The sequence below is a fragment of the Papilio polytes genome, unplaced genomic scaffold, assembly GCF_000836215.1.
Source record: "Papilio polytes unplaced genomic scaffold, Ppol_1.0 DF824135.1, whole genome shotgun sequence".
NCBI classification, from domain to species: Eukaryota; Metazoa; Arthropoda; class Insecta; order Lepidoptera; family Papilionidae; genus Papilio; species Papilio polytes.
Window position 1 is genome coordinate 1,732,572 of NW_013525069.1, and position 17,026 is coordinate 1,749,597.

Genomic DNA, 17,026 nt, shown 5'->3' on the forward strand with positions numbered 1-17,026 from the left:
AAAAAAAAAAAAAAAAAAAAAAAAAAAAAATAAATATACCGACGAATTGAATACCTCCTTCTTTTGGGAAGTCGGTCAAAAAAACACACTAAACCCGTAATGAAGATAAAAAGGAATAATTTTTTTAACTTACCGTAGCAATCCAATATCGGTAAGGATCATTGACGTTCTGTATTTCGACCTTCATGCCGACTTTTATCCTGTCGATTGGAGACATGCCCTTATTGTTGAGGGCCTCTATTGAGACCGACTGCCCTACTAGTAGGGCCTTCTTCATTATATCTATGATAGTATCACCGCATTTCTCATTAATTTCATCAGGTGGCTCCACCAATTCGTCATATTTCCCGCACCAGCCCAACGGATGGACTTTTGTATTGGAAATGTCACACCAGAAATCGGTATCGGCACCTATGAATTTGATCCTAAGCAGGTGACCGCAGACCATGGTGATCTCAGCTATCCAGTAGATGTCAGGGTTGTTCTTGTGACAGACTTCGAGTAACATACCCTGTTTGATTCCATTATTAAGGCTGGCTTCGACCTGCAACAAGTGTTGAAATGAGGTCATGAAAGTTATTTGTTATCAGAAATTTCCTCGTCTAGGTATACTAATATAACAAAGAGTAAAGCTTTGTATATTTATATGTATTGTAATAACTCAATAACTACTGGGCCGATTTCAAAAATCCTTTCACCATTAAAAAGCTACGTTGTTACTGAGTAACATAGGCTATTTTTTAATTTCATGCGGATAAAGTCGCGAGCAACAGCTATATTACACAAAGTCAATTTATTCAATTGTTAATAAATATGTAAAATGTGAAAGAAAATAATCAACAATCTATTAATTTAATATTCTTGAAAGATTATGTAAATCTAAAATTCCCAATTACGGCATGGGCTCTCTACAACAAAGGGGGAAAAGGGGTGGCGTAGGTACCTCCCACCTCGCTACTCAACGATAGCGCACTTGATTCGTAAACAATATAATTAACGTAATGATGAAATACAAATGGCGCCCATTGTTTGGAATATTTGAACGAGATAAATAACTACGGGCTATTTTATACTGTACAAGGTAACTTCCCTAAATTAGTGTAATGTTGTTTTTAACATGAATTTCAATAAAAGGGAAAAACGTAGTGCAAATATAAATAACTTTTAAGGAAAAATATATATTTACTACTACAATCCGAAAGATAATATTTTTCAAGAAAAAAAAAAACGATTTAAAATGTAATTTATTTCTTATCAGTGTAAAAATTACTGCTTCAATAGCCAATATCTGGAAACGCTGATTCTAACAGAATATACAAACCGTGAACATCCCAGTCATGATACTTTACTATGCTATTGCTATCTCAGTTCTTTCCAAAGAGAGTGATAAGGACGGCGATACTATCGTACAGAGTCGAGATTCATAATGTTGCGAGCCGTCTAGATGTCCTGGGAGTCAAAGGGCGCGGGGGGTTTGTGCAGTTGCAGGGCGCATGTTATTGCGTTATTGATTTGATTGAGCGGCCGACATGAGGTACAGGTTGCCCGTTACATCAATATTGTATCCCAAACTACTCTAGTTTAATGTTAACTTTTTGATACTAAATATAATTTTAATTAATTTTAATGATAGAATGGGTTAAGTAACAGCGCTATAACGCGAATAGGACTTCGATTCAAAATGAAAGAAAAAAACTTTTTTATAAAAGACTTTTTTAATCGACTTAAGTACTTAAGTAAACACTTTGATCATAAATGTTAGTCTTCATCGTAATAAATAGTTTATAATTATAGATGATAGCTGTTGCCCGCGACTCCGTCCACGTGAAATTAAAAAAATAATATAAAACATAGTCTATGTTAAACGTAGCTTTTTTATGGTGAAAGAATTTTTGAAATCGGCCGAGTGGTTTTTGAGTTATTTCATTACAATCAAACAAATAAAGTTTTGCTCTTTACAATATTAGTATGAAGTATGATCTAAGTTCAGCATTATGGCTATGGTCAGTTACAATTGCGCAATTTATACATATGAAAGATTTTGAAGACGCATAAAATGTAACACAGTATAACAAGGCAAGCAATTGCATTCAATTACATCGAGCTGTGCGGAGCGCAGGTTATTGCCGAATAAAAGACGAGGCTATGCTACCGTGCTTACATCAGCGCACCCCCATCCCTCAAACCAACCCGTCTACTGTACCCCCAACCCGCGCCCACTTGTTGAAGCACCAAAGGATGGAATATAATCTAGTTGTAAGCTCGCTTATTGCTAAATCATATTAAAACAGTATTAACTATTAACAAGGACAAAGAAAATATATTTTTATAAGTGTTTATACTGGGTTTCTGAAGTTTCCATTTATTTTATCATTACATAACATTCAATACTGTTATGTTAATCTACATTTCAACGGAGGACAACTTTGAAACGCATTTTATGAAATTATCGAACCAAAAACTAACGAATAGTTAAACGTAGCTGGGAAACCGGTCATTAATGTAAATAGTTTTTGTTAGATTCACATAAAGCTTACTAATTATGTTTTCGCAGAGCTTATTTGAACACATAAACCAGTAAATTGGACAAAACTGATAGGCGCTCGTTTAATATTTTATCAGTTAGTGACTGCAGTTTACAGCAACATACCTAATTAATAGATGTAATTTGGAGCCGTTTTGTTATTTTATGAATATGTAATGATACGATTTTAATAGAGATATTTTTAATATGATAATAAATAACTTATGAAATAAGTTGAAAAAGCTGTACTCTACGTGATTAAATTTAAAGCTTTACGGTGAACACAAACACAATGATTGTCTCGTAGAATGCAGACAGAACTTAAAAAAAAAACATACGACTTGAGTACCTTCTTCTTTGGGAAGTCTGTCAACAAAAGGTGAATAAAATAAATTAAAGAAACACAACAAAATGGCGGATACAATTTTGTCAAAGTATCTCCATTCGCAATGAGTAAACATTTTATTTTATAGTCATATTCTTGTTCTTACTTTATACAAAAAGGATCAAACAATACGTAATAGCGTAAACAAATTGAACGAAAACATTATTTGACCCATTTCTCGTATTCTATTTTGGTTCGTAGATATTAGCCATGTTTAGTAAAGCGAGTGGACTATTTATAATTTAGTTGCTTTGAACGATCAATAAGGCAACAAGGTAACTTCATGATAAGTTAAGTTACCAGAGTTTAAATGAAAATGCTCATTATTATAAGACATTAAAAATAACCTAAAATACGAACTAATACAGGCTAATGAGGTTTTAGATAACACAGATTTATAAACTCTTAGACCACGACTTTATAAATCGAATAACGAGAGATCGTTGGACGAATTTAACTATAATTCATGTTTTTATTTTTATTTATTAAAAAACTGTTTCAACTACACTAAACACGTCTACTTTACCTGGGTAATATTTCACGTTTATCAGTCCTCGCAATTTCCTTAAAAAGGATTATTACTGTTGAAGTTACTGGCAACTAGCGACGTGGGACAAATTTAGAATAAAAAGTCGATTAAAAATAGAACGAATATCAGAGATTCGAATTGTTTTTCGAGACGGATGTCTTACTTTTCTATGTAAAAATGATTTCTTTTCCTAAAATGTATTACTTGTGAGAAATAAATTTTTTTTGCTAGTTTCCACAAAGTATTTCCATTGCCCACATGCGCATATACATTAACAATTACAACGTAGCTTACTACTTTCCTAAGTGTGTTAAGGCGAAATAAAGTAGGACGTATTCGAATTAATATATCTCTATTAAAATTTTATCCAAACAATATTTTTAAACTAAATGAAGCTTAAATAATTTCTTAATTAAGATGGTTACGTGCGCGACCTTGTCTATTTAAATTTCATAGACTTTCCCCTTCGACTAACGGCGTTTGAATTATTTATACGAGTAACTAACCAACCTGCATAAATATTCTTTTATTTATATTAACTACGTCTAATAAATGTCATATGTTAAGCATGTAGTTAATTCACGTAAATTAATCTATTTTTTTGTTATTTTAAAGACTTTTCTATTTAGATTTGATACCATAAAAAAGTTATTTATTATCTATGCAAATGAAATAAGAATATTTAAATGTTATGCTATAAGGGAACCAATGTGGTGGTGGTACATCATCAACCACGTCACAAACCTAGTCTAGATTTAACGAACTTTGATCTAGTCTAGATTTAGAGGGGACAGCTTTTATTAAATTTGTATTTGTAAAGCTGTACTTTTATATATTACATTTTTGGATTCTCTACCCAGCTCCAAGCACTGTCTTAGTTTTACTTTTTATTCAGATATTAGGAAAATCAAATTTCAAAATTACTAATATAATACTGCCCTTTTTAGAATATTATATACACTTGTGTTTTGCTTAACACTGATATCTTATTGAATTTCAAAATATTGAACGCAATGATCTTCAATTATGAGACAAACCAAGCGTTAACATGTAAACACAGGTAGGATTCTAAGAGAGTTAAGATCAAAAATATATAACTAGGATAAGATGACGTCCATTTTGTAAAAATGGTAACACAAATGTTGATATCATTTTGAATACCTAATGTTTGCACAAAAATATACAGACAAATCTAGTACCTTCTTTTGGGAAGTCGGTCAAAAATTCCACGTATCAAATTTACTTAAAAGTAAAGAAGTTTACAAGATACTCTATTTATGTTAGATCTCAAGCAACTTTAAATTTTAAATTAAAAACAAGATATATACACTGCATGTTAAATTAATATCAGTATTCATTTTATTCCTCGAGATTTTAAGGTATTTGTATTATCATATTTCATTGTGGTGTTTGAATGTCACTTCGGATGCTATATTTTTATCTAAATGAGGTTTATCTGCAAAATAAACTACAGACAAGTAATGCCAAGTTATGCACCCATTAAGTATTTATTAAGATTGTAGATAATTCAGTTTAATATATTGATTATTTGTAATTATTTTTAATTTGTTAAATCTATACTAATATTATAAAGAGGAAAGATTTGTATTTTAGTTTTTTATTTGTAATGAAATAACTCAAAAACTTCAGTGCCGATTTCAAAAATTCTTTCACCATTAAAAAGCTACATTATCAGTGAGTAACATAGGCTTTGTTTTTTCTTATTTTTTTTAATTGCACGCGGACATATACGCGAACAACAGATAGTTTACACTAAGCTTGTTTAATTACCAGAGAATGACATGAGTTTTACACATATAATGGTAAAATAAATTAATGTAATCGATGGCATATAAGGTTAATTTAATAGTAGTTCCATAATAAGGTCTGAATTATCTCTTTTCTAGTGATAATTACATTCAAACAAATTAAATTTGGTTAACACTGTAATATTTATTTTAATCTTGTAATTCATATTTTATAAAAAAACAAGTCTTAAGGGTAGTATGGAAGGCAAATTTTTTAAATACACATGTGTAATTTTGTGTAAATAATCTAATTTAACAATAAAAGCATTTTATTAATTTAAAAGTACCTATTATTATGATCTAAAGTTTTTCTAAATTAACTTATAATAAAAATATATCCCTTGAGCATAAGCATATCATTTAAAAACAAGCATTGCTTTATGAAAAACATCAAACTTAAGGGACATTTTTATTTTTAACTAAATTGTTTAAGTTATGCAACTTGAAAAAGTTATGATAAAAATAAACTTTATTAAAACATTAAATTAGTACTTCCTTCTTTTTTTAAGTTATAATTAAGTTTGCCTAAAAAAATTAAAGATGTAAGAAATCAGAATAAATTACCCATAAGCTGGTGATTATGTGGCAAAAGTATAATCAAAACATGATACCATATGGTAGACATAAATAACATTAACATTAAGAAGCGCAATCATATTTCAATTACTTAAAACCTTGAAAATTTTGTCGCGATCTAAAAATAGAGCATCCATACATCGTTATGTTAAGAATATTTTTTAGACTAACAAAAGATATCATTACATTACTAATTTAATCATACTTCTAAACAAGTAAATAATCAAATTTTCGTTTATTTAACATAATCTAAACATTTATCTTCAAGTTAATCAAGTTATAAAAAGTATTTTAAGTAAAGTTATAAAAAATTTAAACTCGCACTTACATGGGAAAATAGTTCTTCGGGAACGGCAATGCTTTTATTCGTCTCTAAATAATCATTCCAATCAAATTCCATTTCTAATACAAATTAAATTAACAATTTCCACATTAATAAATAAATAACTATTATAACTAAAATAACAAATAATAAAGAAAGGCCGAACTTGCTCCTTCGAATTTCAGTTCATTGAATGAAATTGAAATTCACCGACCTGCAGTTTCCTTCTCACTTGAGCACGAGTTAACAAGTAACATCTATCTGTCTCTTTACATTTCATATTAAATGTATATAGTTATCTCAGTTTTGTTATTTTATCAAAAATGAAAGGAATATAATTTCTTTAAACACATTCTAATTAAAAATATTTCATAAATTAAACCTAAACCTACTGATAAATGTGATATTAAGTCGCCTGTTTAATGTATGAAAAATATAATGTCTCTTTCATTTCAGTTCAATGGCTTTTTTCTATTATTATTTTGAAAATAATTATGTTCCAATACAATTTATTGTTAAAATAAAAAAATGTAAAATGCTTCTTAAGAGATTTTTGCGTTAAACGAAATATATTTTGTATTGTCATGTTGTTATTTGTCAAGAAATGAATGGAATGTGAACGAAATAACAAATCGTGTTTTTGTCATTGATTGCCATGAAGTCTCGATTTCGTTTATTCGTATACCCATTTCTAATTTCATAATTTATTTTTGAAACGTTTTAAACAATTGTGATCTGAAATTATAAACGATATAACAACTGGCTATCACTATTATTCATATTACATCGTTACATTCCATTTGATTGTTATTCGTATTGTTCCTGCAGTTATTCGAAGTTTGATGTTTTAATGACATTTTTTTAATGCTTATGTAAAAAATAATTTTCGTGTAATTTTAAAATAAAGTTTTGGTATGAATTAAGGAAATGTAAAAATTTTGGTATTTTGGTCAAGTCATAGAGAGCGTACATCACTAGTAGTTGATTTAGACAGGTGACGGGTGACGTTTTCAGTTTTGTGAATGGGTGAATGGAAACGATAAGTCACAAATAATTTACATTTGACTAATAACTTGATATAATACAGCTGTAATTGGATAAAAATTGTTTCAATTCTAGAGTTATCTGTTTATTGCGGTGAAAAAGTGTAGAAATAAACGTTTTATCGAAACGTGTTGTGCTTATGATCATCAGTGAACAGTTAAATATGTGATTGCTTTGTTTTTTCGTAATATCCGTCTCTTTTCAAGATCAACAATGAATACTGTAAACGGAATAATTTACACATTTACATCCAGCAACTCCTCGAATGCTGCCGATGAGGGATGTATGTTAGTGAATACATCCCAGAATGTTATTATTACCGGGGCTTACAACGGAATACCACAAACGTTAATTCTTAACGTGATATCATGGTCATGTCTAATCGCTTTGTTCACAATACTGCGACGTACGGCTTGGAACTACGGCCGTATGGCACTAGTTCAGCGTTCAAGAAATCGCTGGACTAATTTATTCTACCGCGGCGCCGATGGGGACTCGCTCGTCGAAAGGCGGCGTAGTCAGGACGAGGCTTCAAACATCGATGAAGGTTTCTTCGCTTGGTTGCCGGCCGTCTTCCGAGTAACACGCGAGCAGGTTCTTGCGAAATGCGGTCCAGACGCGGTCCACTACCTCTCGTTCCAGCGACATGCAATAACACTAATGTTTATTGTTACAATTGTCTCTATCGGAATCATATTGCCCATTAACTTTCAGGGGACAAACTTACAAGTCGATGCGAATACATTCAGTAGAACGACGTTGTCTAATTTGAATGGAAGATCCTTATGGCTTTGGGCACATACATTGATTAGTATTTGCTTTTTGCCAATTTCGGTGTTAATTATGAGAAGATGCACTGGACGGAAACCAGTCCCTACTTCTATGACTGGAACTGTTATGATAACAAATATATCAAGAGGTGATAGAAATGAGGCAACTATTAGAGCATATTTCACACACAACATCCCACATATTCAAATTGTTGACTTACGTCTGGCGTACAATATTAACAAGCTCAATGAAGTTCAAGAGAAGAAGGAAATGGTCACGGAAGCACTCCTCTATACTGATACATATTACAAAAAGACTGGAAAAAGAATAACTGTAAGGAAGGAACTATGTGGTCCTGATGTTGATGCATTGGAGTATTACACAAATGAAGAAAAGCGTCTCAAGGATGAAGCAAAAAGGTGCCAAGCTATGGTTCTTAATGATCCACTTGGGATTGCATTCCTCACTCTACCATCATACCAACTGGCTGAACATGTTATTAACAACTTTAATTTGCACCGTGGATGGGTGCTCACGCATGCTACGAATCCTTCGGACATCGTATGGGAGAATCTGAGCGTCCAACCAAGCGTCTGGTATGTTAAAGCTATTATTGTCAATGTTGCCCTCTTCATAGTTCTATTCTTCCTCACAACACCAGCTATTATAGTCAATCTATTCAACACATTGGTTGTTAAACCGGACTCTTTGAACAGAATTAGCAGTATAATATTTGAATTCCTTCCTACCCTGTTGCTGTGGACGATGGCTGCGGTGATGCCGGCGATTGTTGGCTTTACCGATAAGTTCCTCTCGCATTGGACCAAATCTCAACAGAATTACTCGATAATGACGAAAACTGTCTCGTTCTTGCTACTCATGACCTTGATATTACCTTCTCTAGGATTGGCCAGTGCGGAGGCTTTTGTCGCGTGGACTTTACACCACGAGAACGATACGATGCGATGGGATTGCGTATTTCTACCCGACAAGGGTGCCTTTTTCGTCAATTACGTCATCACCTCGGGCTTTATCGGTACTGCACTTGAATTGATTCGATTCCCTGAGCTGTTCTTGTACGTGTGGTATCTCTTGCAGTCAAAGTCGAAAGCTGAAAAGAGTTATGTTAAGAAAGCTATCCTCTACGAGTTTCCGTTCGGTGTGCATTATGCATGGAGTTTGGCGATTATATCCATAACCATTGTGTACAGTTTGGCTTGTCCCCTGATTTCTCCTTTTGGTCTGGTCTACCTGCTGTTGAAGCACATAGGGGATAAGCACAACTTGTACTTTGCTTATGGACCGAGTGACATGAGCGGTGTTGGGGGTGGGCGGATTCATGCAGCGGCCGTGAGAATGGTGCGAGTGTCTGTGTTGCTGTTACTCGTGAACATGGCGGCGTGGGCGGGCTTGCGATCGGGTTTCGAGGCACGCACTATAATCCTCATTATGGCGTCAATTGTCGCGTTCGGTACGTTCCTGCTGCTCAGTCCGTTCCCGAGCTGCACGCCGCCGGCGCCGCTGCAAGCGGAGACGAGCGTGCGTTTCCCGGAGTACGTGGCTCCCGTTCTATTGAAACCGGTCGATACCACTCCAGTGTCGACGCCCTCCACGCCCGATTATGGTACCAATTCGCCTGTCAGCAATCCCATATATAACCCCGACCCTATAAATATATAAATTTATAATTTAGCGACATTTATAAAGATACCATTCAAATATAATACCAAAATAATATTGACGGGATAAGACAATTAACAGCCACGTTGATATTGATTGGAAATGAGTATTATTGTGATGTATGTAAATAAAAATATAATATTTTTATATTAGTTATAATTTAGCCATTTAACTGTGCATTAGAAAATATCTCTACATCCTTATTACTTAATTCATTTTGTTATATTAATGAACAAAATTTCTATGTATGTGTTTTACTTATGTTTTTCATTTATATCTGTTAAAACAAGACTTTAAACAATTACTTTATATATATGACAAGATGTTTTATTACAAACAAAATAATAACCTTTTTTCAAAATAATACTGCAATGATACTGGCGAAATCATCGAAATACGATGGGGTCCAGTATTTATTAAAAGAAGAAAAAGATTGCATAATGAATATGTAATAAGAAATTAGCAGTTAATTTCGCAATAATAATAACTTAGTTAATTTTAATGAATTTTTATTTAACTATACCGTTTGTTTGATTCAAATTATTTGAATTAAAAATGTAAAGTTTGAAGTCTGCTTAAAAATCTACTTACGTTATAATGTTTACTGTTGCGAAAAATAAATTATTTTATCTTTTAAAATTACGTAGTACGGACAAATATTTTAACTTATTACAGAATTTTCACATTATATTGTTTTCTTTGTATTTTTTTTATTCAAACATTTGAGTTAAAATTGTTCATACGATTAGTCTGGGAATTTATTCAATGAATGCTTATTTGAAATATTTGTAGTTAATAACTTATTAGAAATTAGTTGTCTCTATGTAATTTATGCAAAATTTAACATTGTAGAATTTAAAAAATGCACGATAAATAATAATTGTTCAGATTATTTATTAAATAAAAAAAACAAGGCACTTTTTCATAAGTACGTTTGCCGTTTGTCTGTGATTTGTTGCTTAGATTTTTATTTTTTTATAACTTATGTACCTTATATTTTATAACGAATCGTTGTAATGTATTTTTTTGTGTATAAATATTGTATTGAATCATTGTTTGTCCTTTGCCTGTGTATATATTTACGGTCCAATTGGTTATCGCTGACTCGATGTACGTTTTATTTTGCGATAATTTTATCAAATAAATGACGTACGAATATAAATTGCCTTTAATTTTTAATTCTCCTAACCTTCCATCATGAAAGGACAGATAATAAAAGAGAAATTCTCATTTATAATATAAAAGCATCCTTATCCGAAGAAATCGAATGTAATTGCAAAATTAGTAATGTAACTCAACTGCGTGTTGTGTTAACGATTTCTTTTAATCGTGTTATTCGATAATTACTAATTACCGATTCACATTAACATTACACGAGTGTAACATTTACTAAATCAATAAAATTAGTTTAAAACATTTTGCATATCAGAATAAGCGACATGGTAAGCCGTAAGTACTGTATGTTTTCTTTATTCTGTTTTGAAAACTGTATAGAAGTGCTTTTATTAAAGAATTACACAAAATTAAAACGATTCCATAACGAATGCCAAAAGTATCGTACTAAATGGACGGAATAAGGTGACCATGACCGACTAACAGAGTTTCTATTCCGTAACTACCGTTCATTTGTTTTTGAGAGAAATTTCAAGTTGGTTAACATATATTACTTTCAAACTCTATGTTTTGAAACTTATTAAAATTAATTTGATGATTTTAACGCTTAGCCTGATAATTGATCTGAAGATATTTTTAATGTCTCTATGACGCGATATCTAAAAACTGGTTTCAACGCCTTCTAATAAGATTATCTTTTTGATTGCTATGGATCGGACAAATTAGCAAATGGATTAAATATGTTAAGAAATTGTAGGTAAAAAAAAATTTCGTTATGATTCAAAGAAATAAGCCAGAATTATAGATTTAATTTACAGCTTCAATCCGTAGAGTACCTATCGATTTTTATATTCGTACTAGTGTTAACTTCTAAGGATTATTACGATTTGCCTTTTTATCACGTAACGCTTTGTCTGTGCTCTGATGCAATGAAATTTACGCGGTTTGTTTGCCGCCTCCACCTTTCACTGCAAGCGAAATACTTATCGTGTAGGATAAAACGGGCAATGACTAAATACAGACACAAAAACTAGATAATATATCAAAAGGAAATAGCGATATTTTAAAGCATTTTATGTGGGGAAATGCTTATATCTGATTAAAAAAGTCGCAGTACTTATGATTATGAATTTTTATTTTAAAAAAGCCAGTGCTTAACCACGATGAACTTGTCGATGGTACGAATTAGCTGTAAATTATTTTTGACTCTACTCTTTAAGGCCTGTATGAGGAACGGAAATCTGACACCGGTAACTTGTATGTCTACTCTGATCCCCTTAGTATTCACCACATTATTTTCAACTAATGAAACACGATGTTGAGTAAAGTACGTAACAATAGACTGGAGAGGACTTTTTAGTTCGATTCAAAGGATAAGATAAACATATCTATACTAATATTATAAAGAGGAAAACTTTGTTTGTTTGTAACGAATAGGCTCAATAACTACTGGACCAATTTTAAAAAATGTATCACCGTTAGAAAGGTAATTTAGCTGTGATTAACATAGGTTATATTTTTTTCATTTTTTTATTATTATTTTTAAATTTCACGCGGACAAAGTCGCGGTCAAAATTAAGTTGATAAATAAGAACAATTTTGTTGTTAACATTTTGCCTAAACTATTACTACTATATGTATTTGCATCATCTATTTTAGGCTAAAATAGTCCTAATTGGTGATAATTAATTCCATTTTGTACAATCCTGAGACATAAGTAGCTACGCACACCTCTGGTAGCGTCATCCACGACCTTAAATGGCCGCTCAATGTCGTATCTGGTCGATGTAACGACATCTAATCTCTTTGTGCCTTATTTTACAAATTTAAACATAAACACGTTCAATATTTGTCTCAGATCTTCGTTATTTGTGTTGCATAACAGGGACAGAACGTTCAGCTTGCAGCGGCATTAGCAGTTACACGAAGGGGCTTACTCGATCGAGTAATCATCGTAGATTGTACAGAACTGCTCTTCGTCTGTCGTGTCTGATTCTAGCTTTTGTTACCCTACTTAAAAATTTACAAATTTCAAGATTTCATACTCATATCTCGTATAACTCTCCCACGTATCTCCTTTATCCTCATTTCCTTCTGCAATTGAAAAGGTTTCTTATATCTATGAAAAGAAAAGTGAATGGCCTTAAAATTGAACGAAATCGGACAAAGTTAGCAATTTATAGAACTGAGTCATTCTTTTTGTACAAGCTCATGAGTCATACTCTAAAGAACGAGACACACCGAACCGGGTAAAATACTTTAAATATTAGAACGACGATTTAGTTTTAATCCTTAGTAAATAATAAAGAGGAAAGATTTGTATTTTTAGATTTTTTATGTATTGTAATAATTCGAAAACTACTGAGGCGATTTAAAAAATTCTTTCACCGTTAGAAAGGTAATTATCTGTGAGTAACATAGGTTATGTACTTTTTATTATTTTTTTTTTAATTTCACGGGGACGAAGTAGCGAGCAACAGCTAGTTATTAATAAACTAGAAATGTAGAATAACAACTAGGGGGACTTATCCTTACCTTTAAAAAAACTTATTTTTATTCGATGTTAAAAACTGAGATGTTTTTGTTTAGTTGTTGGATATTTTGCGCGTAGATATGGTAGCGTGCTGTGATGCAAATTCTGCAAGACCATGCTGTAACCTTTTTACGTCATTTCTAAGTATCCGTGTATATTTATAAAGAAACTAGCTTTCGCCCGCGACTCCGTTCCCGCGGAATTGAAAAAAACAAATACAAGTAGCCTATGTGTTCTTCCAAACTATCCTTTACATGTATGCCAAATTTCATCAAAATCCGTTCAGCCGTTTAGGCTACAAACTCTTTCAAACATCCATCCATCCATCTAAACTTTCGCATTTATAATATTAGTATGAAGTATGTATGATAGTATGATGTCTTTTTAAGTTCTGTTAAATACAGTTTCGTTATTGTTGGTGTGTTATTGGGTACTATTTCTATTCGGTAGTGCAACTATTTAAGAAGAAGGATAGGTAACCAATTTTATTATTTGTTAAAACTATAATGTCCTTAATGAATATGGACATAAACTTGATATTCAAGACGTCAGTATTAACTCGTTTCGATGTTATGTTACGCGTTGAATTTTATTTCTCATGGAAAGCATTAATTTTGTTTAATGAATTCCATTTTATCTAAATCTTGGAAATAAATTAGATTATCGTAGCAAAGATAAGGCGAAACAGTGTGCGAAATCATTTTATATACAGCCACGTTTATGAATTTTAAAAGTCGTTTTGTTATCAAATACAAATGAACGGAAATTGAAAACTAACGATCGTATTAAAAATCTGCCTGAAAGTAATGTGTTAAAATCAATCTTCTTTTGGAAGCCGTTTATTTTGTAGCAAATTCTACAATAAATTACTTGTATTTTGTCATTGTCTGTCCTCTATTTAATGTGTAATATATATAACAATATACATAAAGAACCGTATGAATAAATAACACCGCATGACGCGTATAGCAGTAAGAGACGAGTGCAAATGTAAACATGGAGCTTGCTGTACTGAGAACACTTCTTTATCGTAACACGGTACATTAGGTATTGTGTCCAGGTGTTAAATATTTCTACGTTACATGTTTTGAAAATAAATGCAGTAACAGGAATGATAGAGGAATTTCGGCTTCGAGTGCTTGCTGTAGCGTAACTGGCAAATGGTATATTCAAGACCGGCGATTAGGGAATGGTCCGCCCACGGTGGTAGACAGGGGATCACAGATCTGCGAATTACACAGTTAATGGTGTCGATACAGTACTGGGTACACTAAAATAAAATAGCTTTTAATCTTATCACCACTACAACACAACACCCACTACATATCAGACTTCAAAGAAGGTTGTCATTCTTTACTTTTAATAATAGTGATTGCATTTTCAATCATTTTTAATATCAAGTATACTCTAATGAATTCATTACCGCGATGTAAGTTATTACGTAGTGTATGCAGGATACGTATCGTGTTTTCCATTTAAATATTATAGCGCAATAAACGCCCCTGCATATCATATTGTTTATAAATATTTATATGAACAACTCCAACTTTGTGTGAATGCTAATAATCATAACGATTGTAATATAATCTTTTGGCAACTTTACACGAATATGTAATTTAGAGCGCCTGCGAAAAAATATCAGTAATGTTTACCTATCGTCGCTAGATGGCGCTTTAATAAACAGCCACGAAGATAATGTGAATGCACTAGTAGTTTAATTTTTTTATTTTATTCAACTTAAATTTACCCCTTTGCTTATTTTATAACTGTGACTTTAGCAGTTTTGGAGTTAAAGTAGGAAAAGGTACTATTGTTTTTACACAAAAAATTTATTACAAATCACTTAATTCTTTTATTGTTCATTAAATTATTTTACAACAAAGACACAGTACAACAACTGTAATTAATCACTACTAATGTTATGGAAAATTGCAATTCAATTAAAAACAAAATCCATAAACATCCTGGCTGACTATAAAAGAGTATTTTCTATAACACACACTAAAAAAATAAATTAGTTTTTTTTAATAGATAAAGGCCATTTCATATTCCACAATCCACAACATTAGCAGTCATTACCTACACTATTCTTATGGTAATAATTAGTGTGTTTTCTTAGGTTTGGCGAGTTTTTCATATTTGCTCTTTGAGGAGAACCATAGACCAAATGGGATGGCCAGAGATGGCAAAGTCATTACAGCGAATGCAGCCCAGTCCAGAATGTGCGAGGAGAACTTGCGGTCGTAATCTTTGAATGCAACAATAGCACCCTCTCCTGGGGAACTGCTGATTGAGTATTGCACCTAAAATACATACAAAATAATCATGAATACATCATTTTTTTTTTCTTGTATTAATTTTCCTTAACTGTGTTATGAAAGAATTTTTGTTAAATCGCTATTTTCTAAATAAATTTAGTAATTTTCTAATTACAATGTAAAAACTTTATTTATAGTGGATTGTATATGCTATTTAAATAGAAAAAAGTTAATGAATTATGTGGTTATTTTTCTTGTATTTTAAGGAATGTAATGTACCACATTCTTACTGTAAGTTGTTATTTATTAAGTGTAAAGATTTTTAGTTTAACCATATTATTAATATGGTTATATACTGCATAGCATTAAATGAGACATTACTATAACATTAGTTCAATATCAGTAGTATCAAAATGGCTTTTTATAAGTATAAATATAAACACTAGCTGTTGCCCGCTACTCCATCCAGTTGGAATTAAAAAAACAAAACTAAGAAGCCTATGTGTTCTTCCAAACTATCCTGTGTCTATGCCAAATTTCATTGAGATCTGTTCACTGATTAAGGCTACAAACTTGAACAAACATTCATTTAAACTTTCTCTTTTTATAAGTAAGAAAAAAAATATACAGACAAATTGAGTACCTATTTCTTTTGGGAAGTCAGTCAATTAGAAAATTATAATAAAATGTTTTAAATGTCTACAAGCAAGTAATAAATTGGTAGCTAGTAAATAGGCCAAACATCTTAATAAAAGTGATAGGTATCATTAATTGTGTATAATCTATCTGTACTTACATCAGTGGATTCTTCACTGGCTCTATATGTAACTTCAGCAGCAGTGAAGTTGAAGTAACCAAATCTGGTTGACCTGACAGTCACAACATGTGATACATTGGTCTGCGGAGGTATCCTGTCAATTTCAGCAGTGAGCTGCCCTCCAACAACCTCGAATACGTCGGGATGGAAACCAGTGTCAATCAGCTTCACTTCCACTGCGGGTGCTGTACCTACGTTGTATAGTGTGTACTTCACAAGAATGTCCATATTTTCAACTAAATATTTATTTAAAACTTGTTTGGAGACAAGTAATCTTGCGACTGGGGCTTCTTCATCCGCGGTTACAGCCGCAGCAATTATTAGAATCAGTGATAATAATTTCGCAGCCATTGTATCTGAAAAATATAATTATCCTACTTAAATAGTGTACTGATATTATTTTAGTTTATTGAATGAAAATAGTTGGTAATTCGATTATTAACCGTGCAAAAAGCTTGGTAGTTAAATTATGTAATAAATTTTAAGCAAATATTAACATCTTACCTTCTAGTTTCTTATTTACTACGAGAAATAAAAAGCAACTTGCCGTCGAAAAGTGAAATGTTACGTTGAAAGGAATTCGGACGTGGCTGACGTTTCACTCCACGCGTCAAATTGTGCGACACTGGGTTGCCAGTCATTATTCTAACGATTCAAATGCATTTG

At 32.0% G+C, this 17,026-nt stretch overlaps 3 protein-coding genes across 3 annotated transcripts in view; 1 reads left to right on the top strand and 2 right to left on the bottom strand.

Annotated features, from left to right (window-relative positions):
- Window positions 1–6,365, bottom strand: part of LOC106099331 (scm-like with four MBT domains protein 1) — an 11,984-nt gene extending 5,619 nt beyond the window's left edge. Inside the window, exons 1-2 of the mRNA XM_013277853.1 lie at window positions 6,151–6,365; window positions 134–544 (exon numbers count right to left, since the gene is read on the bottom strand). Of these exons, the coding sequence (XP_013133307.1) occupies window positions 134–544; window positions 6,151–6,222 (483 nt within the window). The 5' untranslated portion in view covers window positions 6,223–6,365. The remainder of the gene's footprint in view (window positions 1–133; window positions 545–6,150) is intronic.
- A 789-nt stretch (window positions 6,366–7,154) lies between these two features.
- Window positions 7,155–10,796, top strand: LOC106099314 (CSC1-like protein 2). Its single transcript, XM_013277825.1, has one exon. It carries the CDS (start codon window positions 7,402–7,404, stop codon window positions 9,637–9,639), a length of 2,238 nt encoding a protein of 745 aa, XP_013133279.1. The 5' UTR covers window positions 7,155–7,401; the 3' UTR covers window positions 9,640–10,796.
- Window positions 10,797–15,117: 4,321 nt separating this feature from the next.
- On the bottom strand, window positions 15,118–16,979 carry LOC106112041 (translocon-associated protein subunit beta). The gene is made up of 3 exons (XM_013294274.1): window positions 16,865–16,979; window positions 16,340–16,716; window positions 15,118–15,588 (listed from the first exon to the last, which is right to left on the bottom strand). Exons 2-3 carry the CDS (start codon window positions 16,709–16,711, stop codon window positions 15,388–15,390), a joined length of 573 nt encoding a protein of 190 aa, XP_013149728.1. The 5' UTR covers window positions 16,712–16,716; window positions 16,865–16,979; the 3' UTR covers window positions 15,118–15,387.
- Window positions 16,980–17,026: the final 47 nt, after the last annotated feature.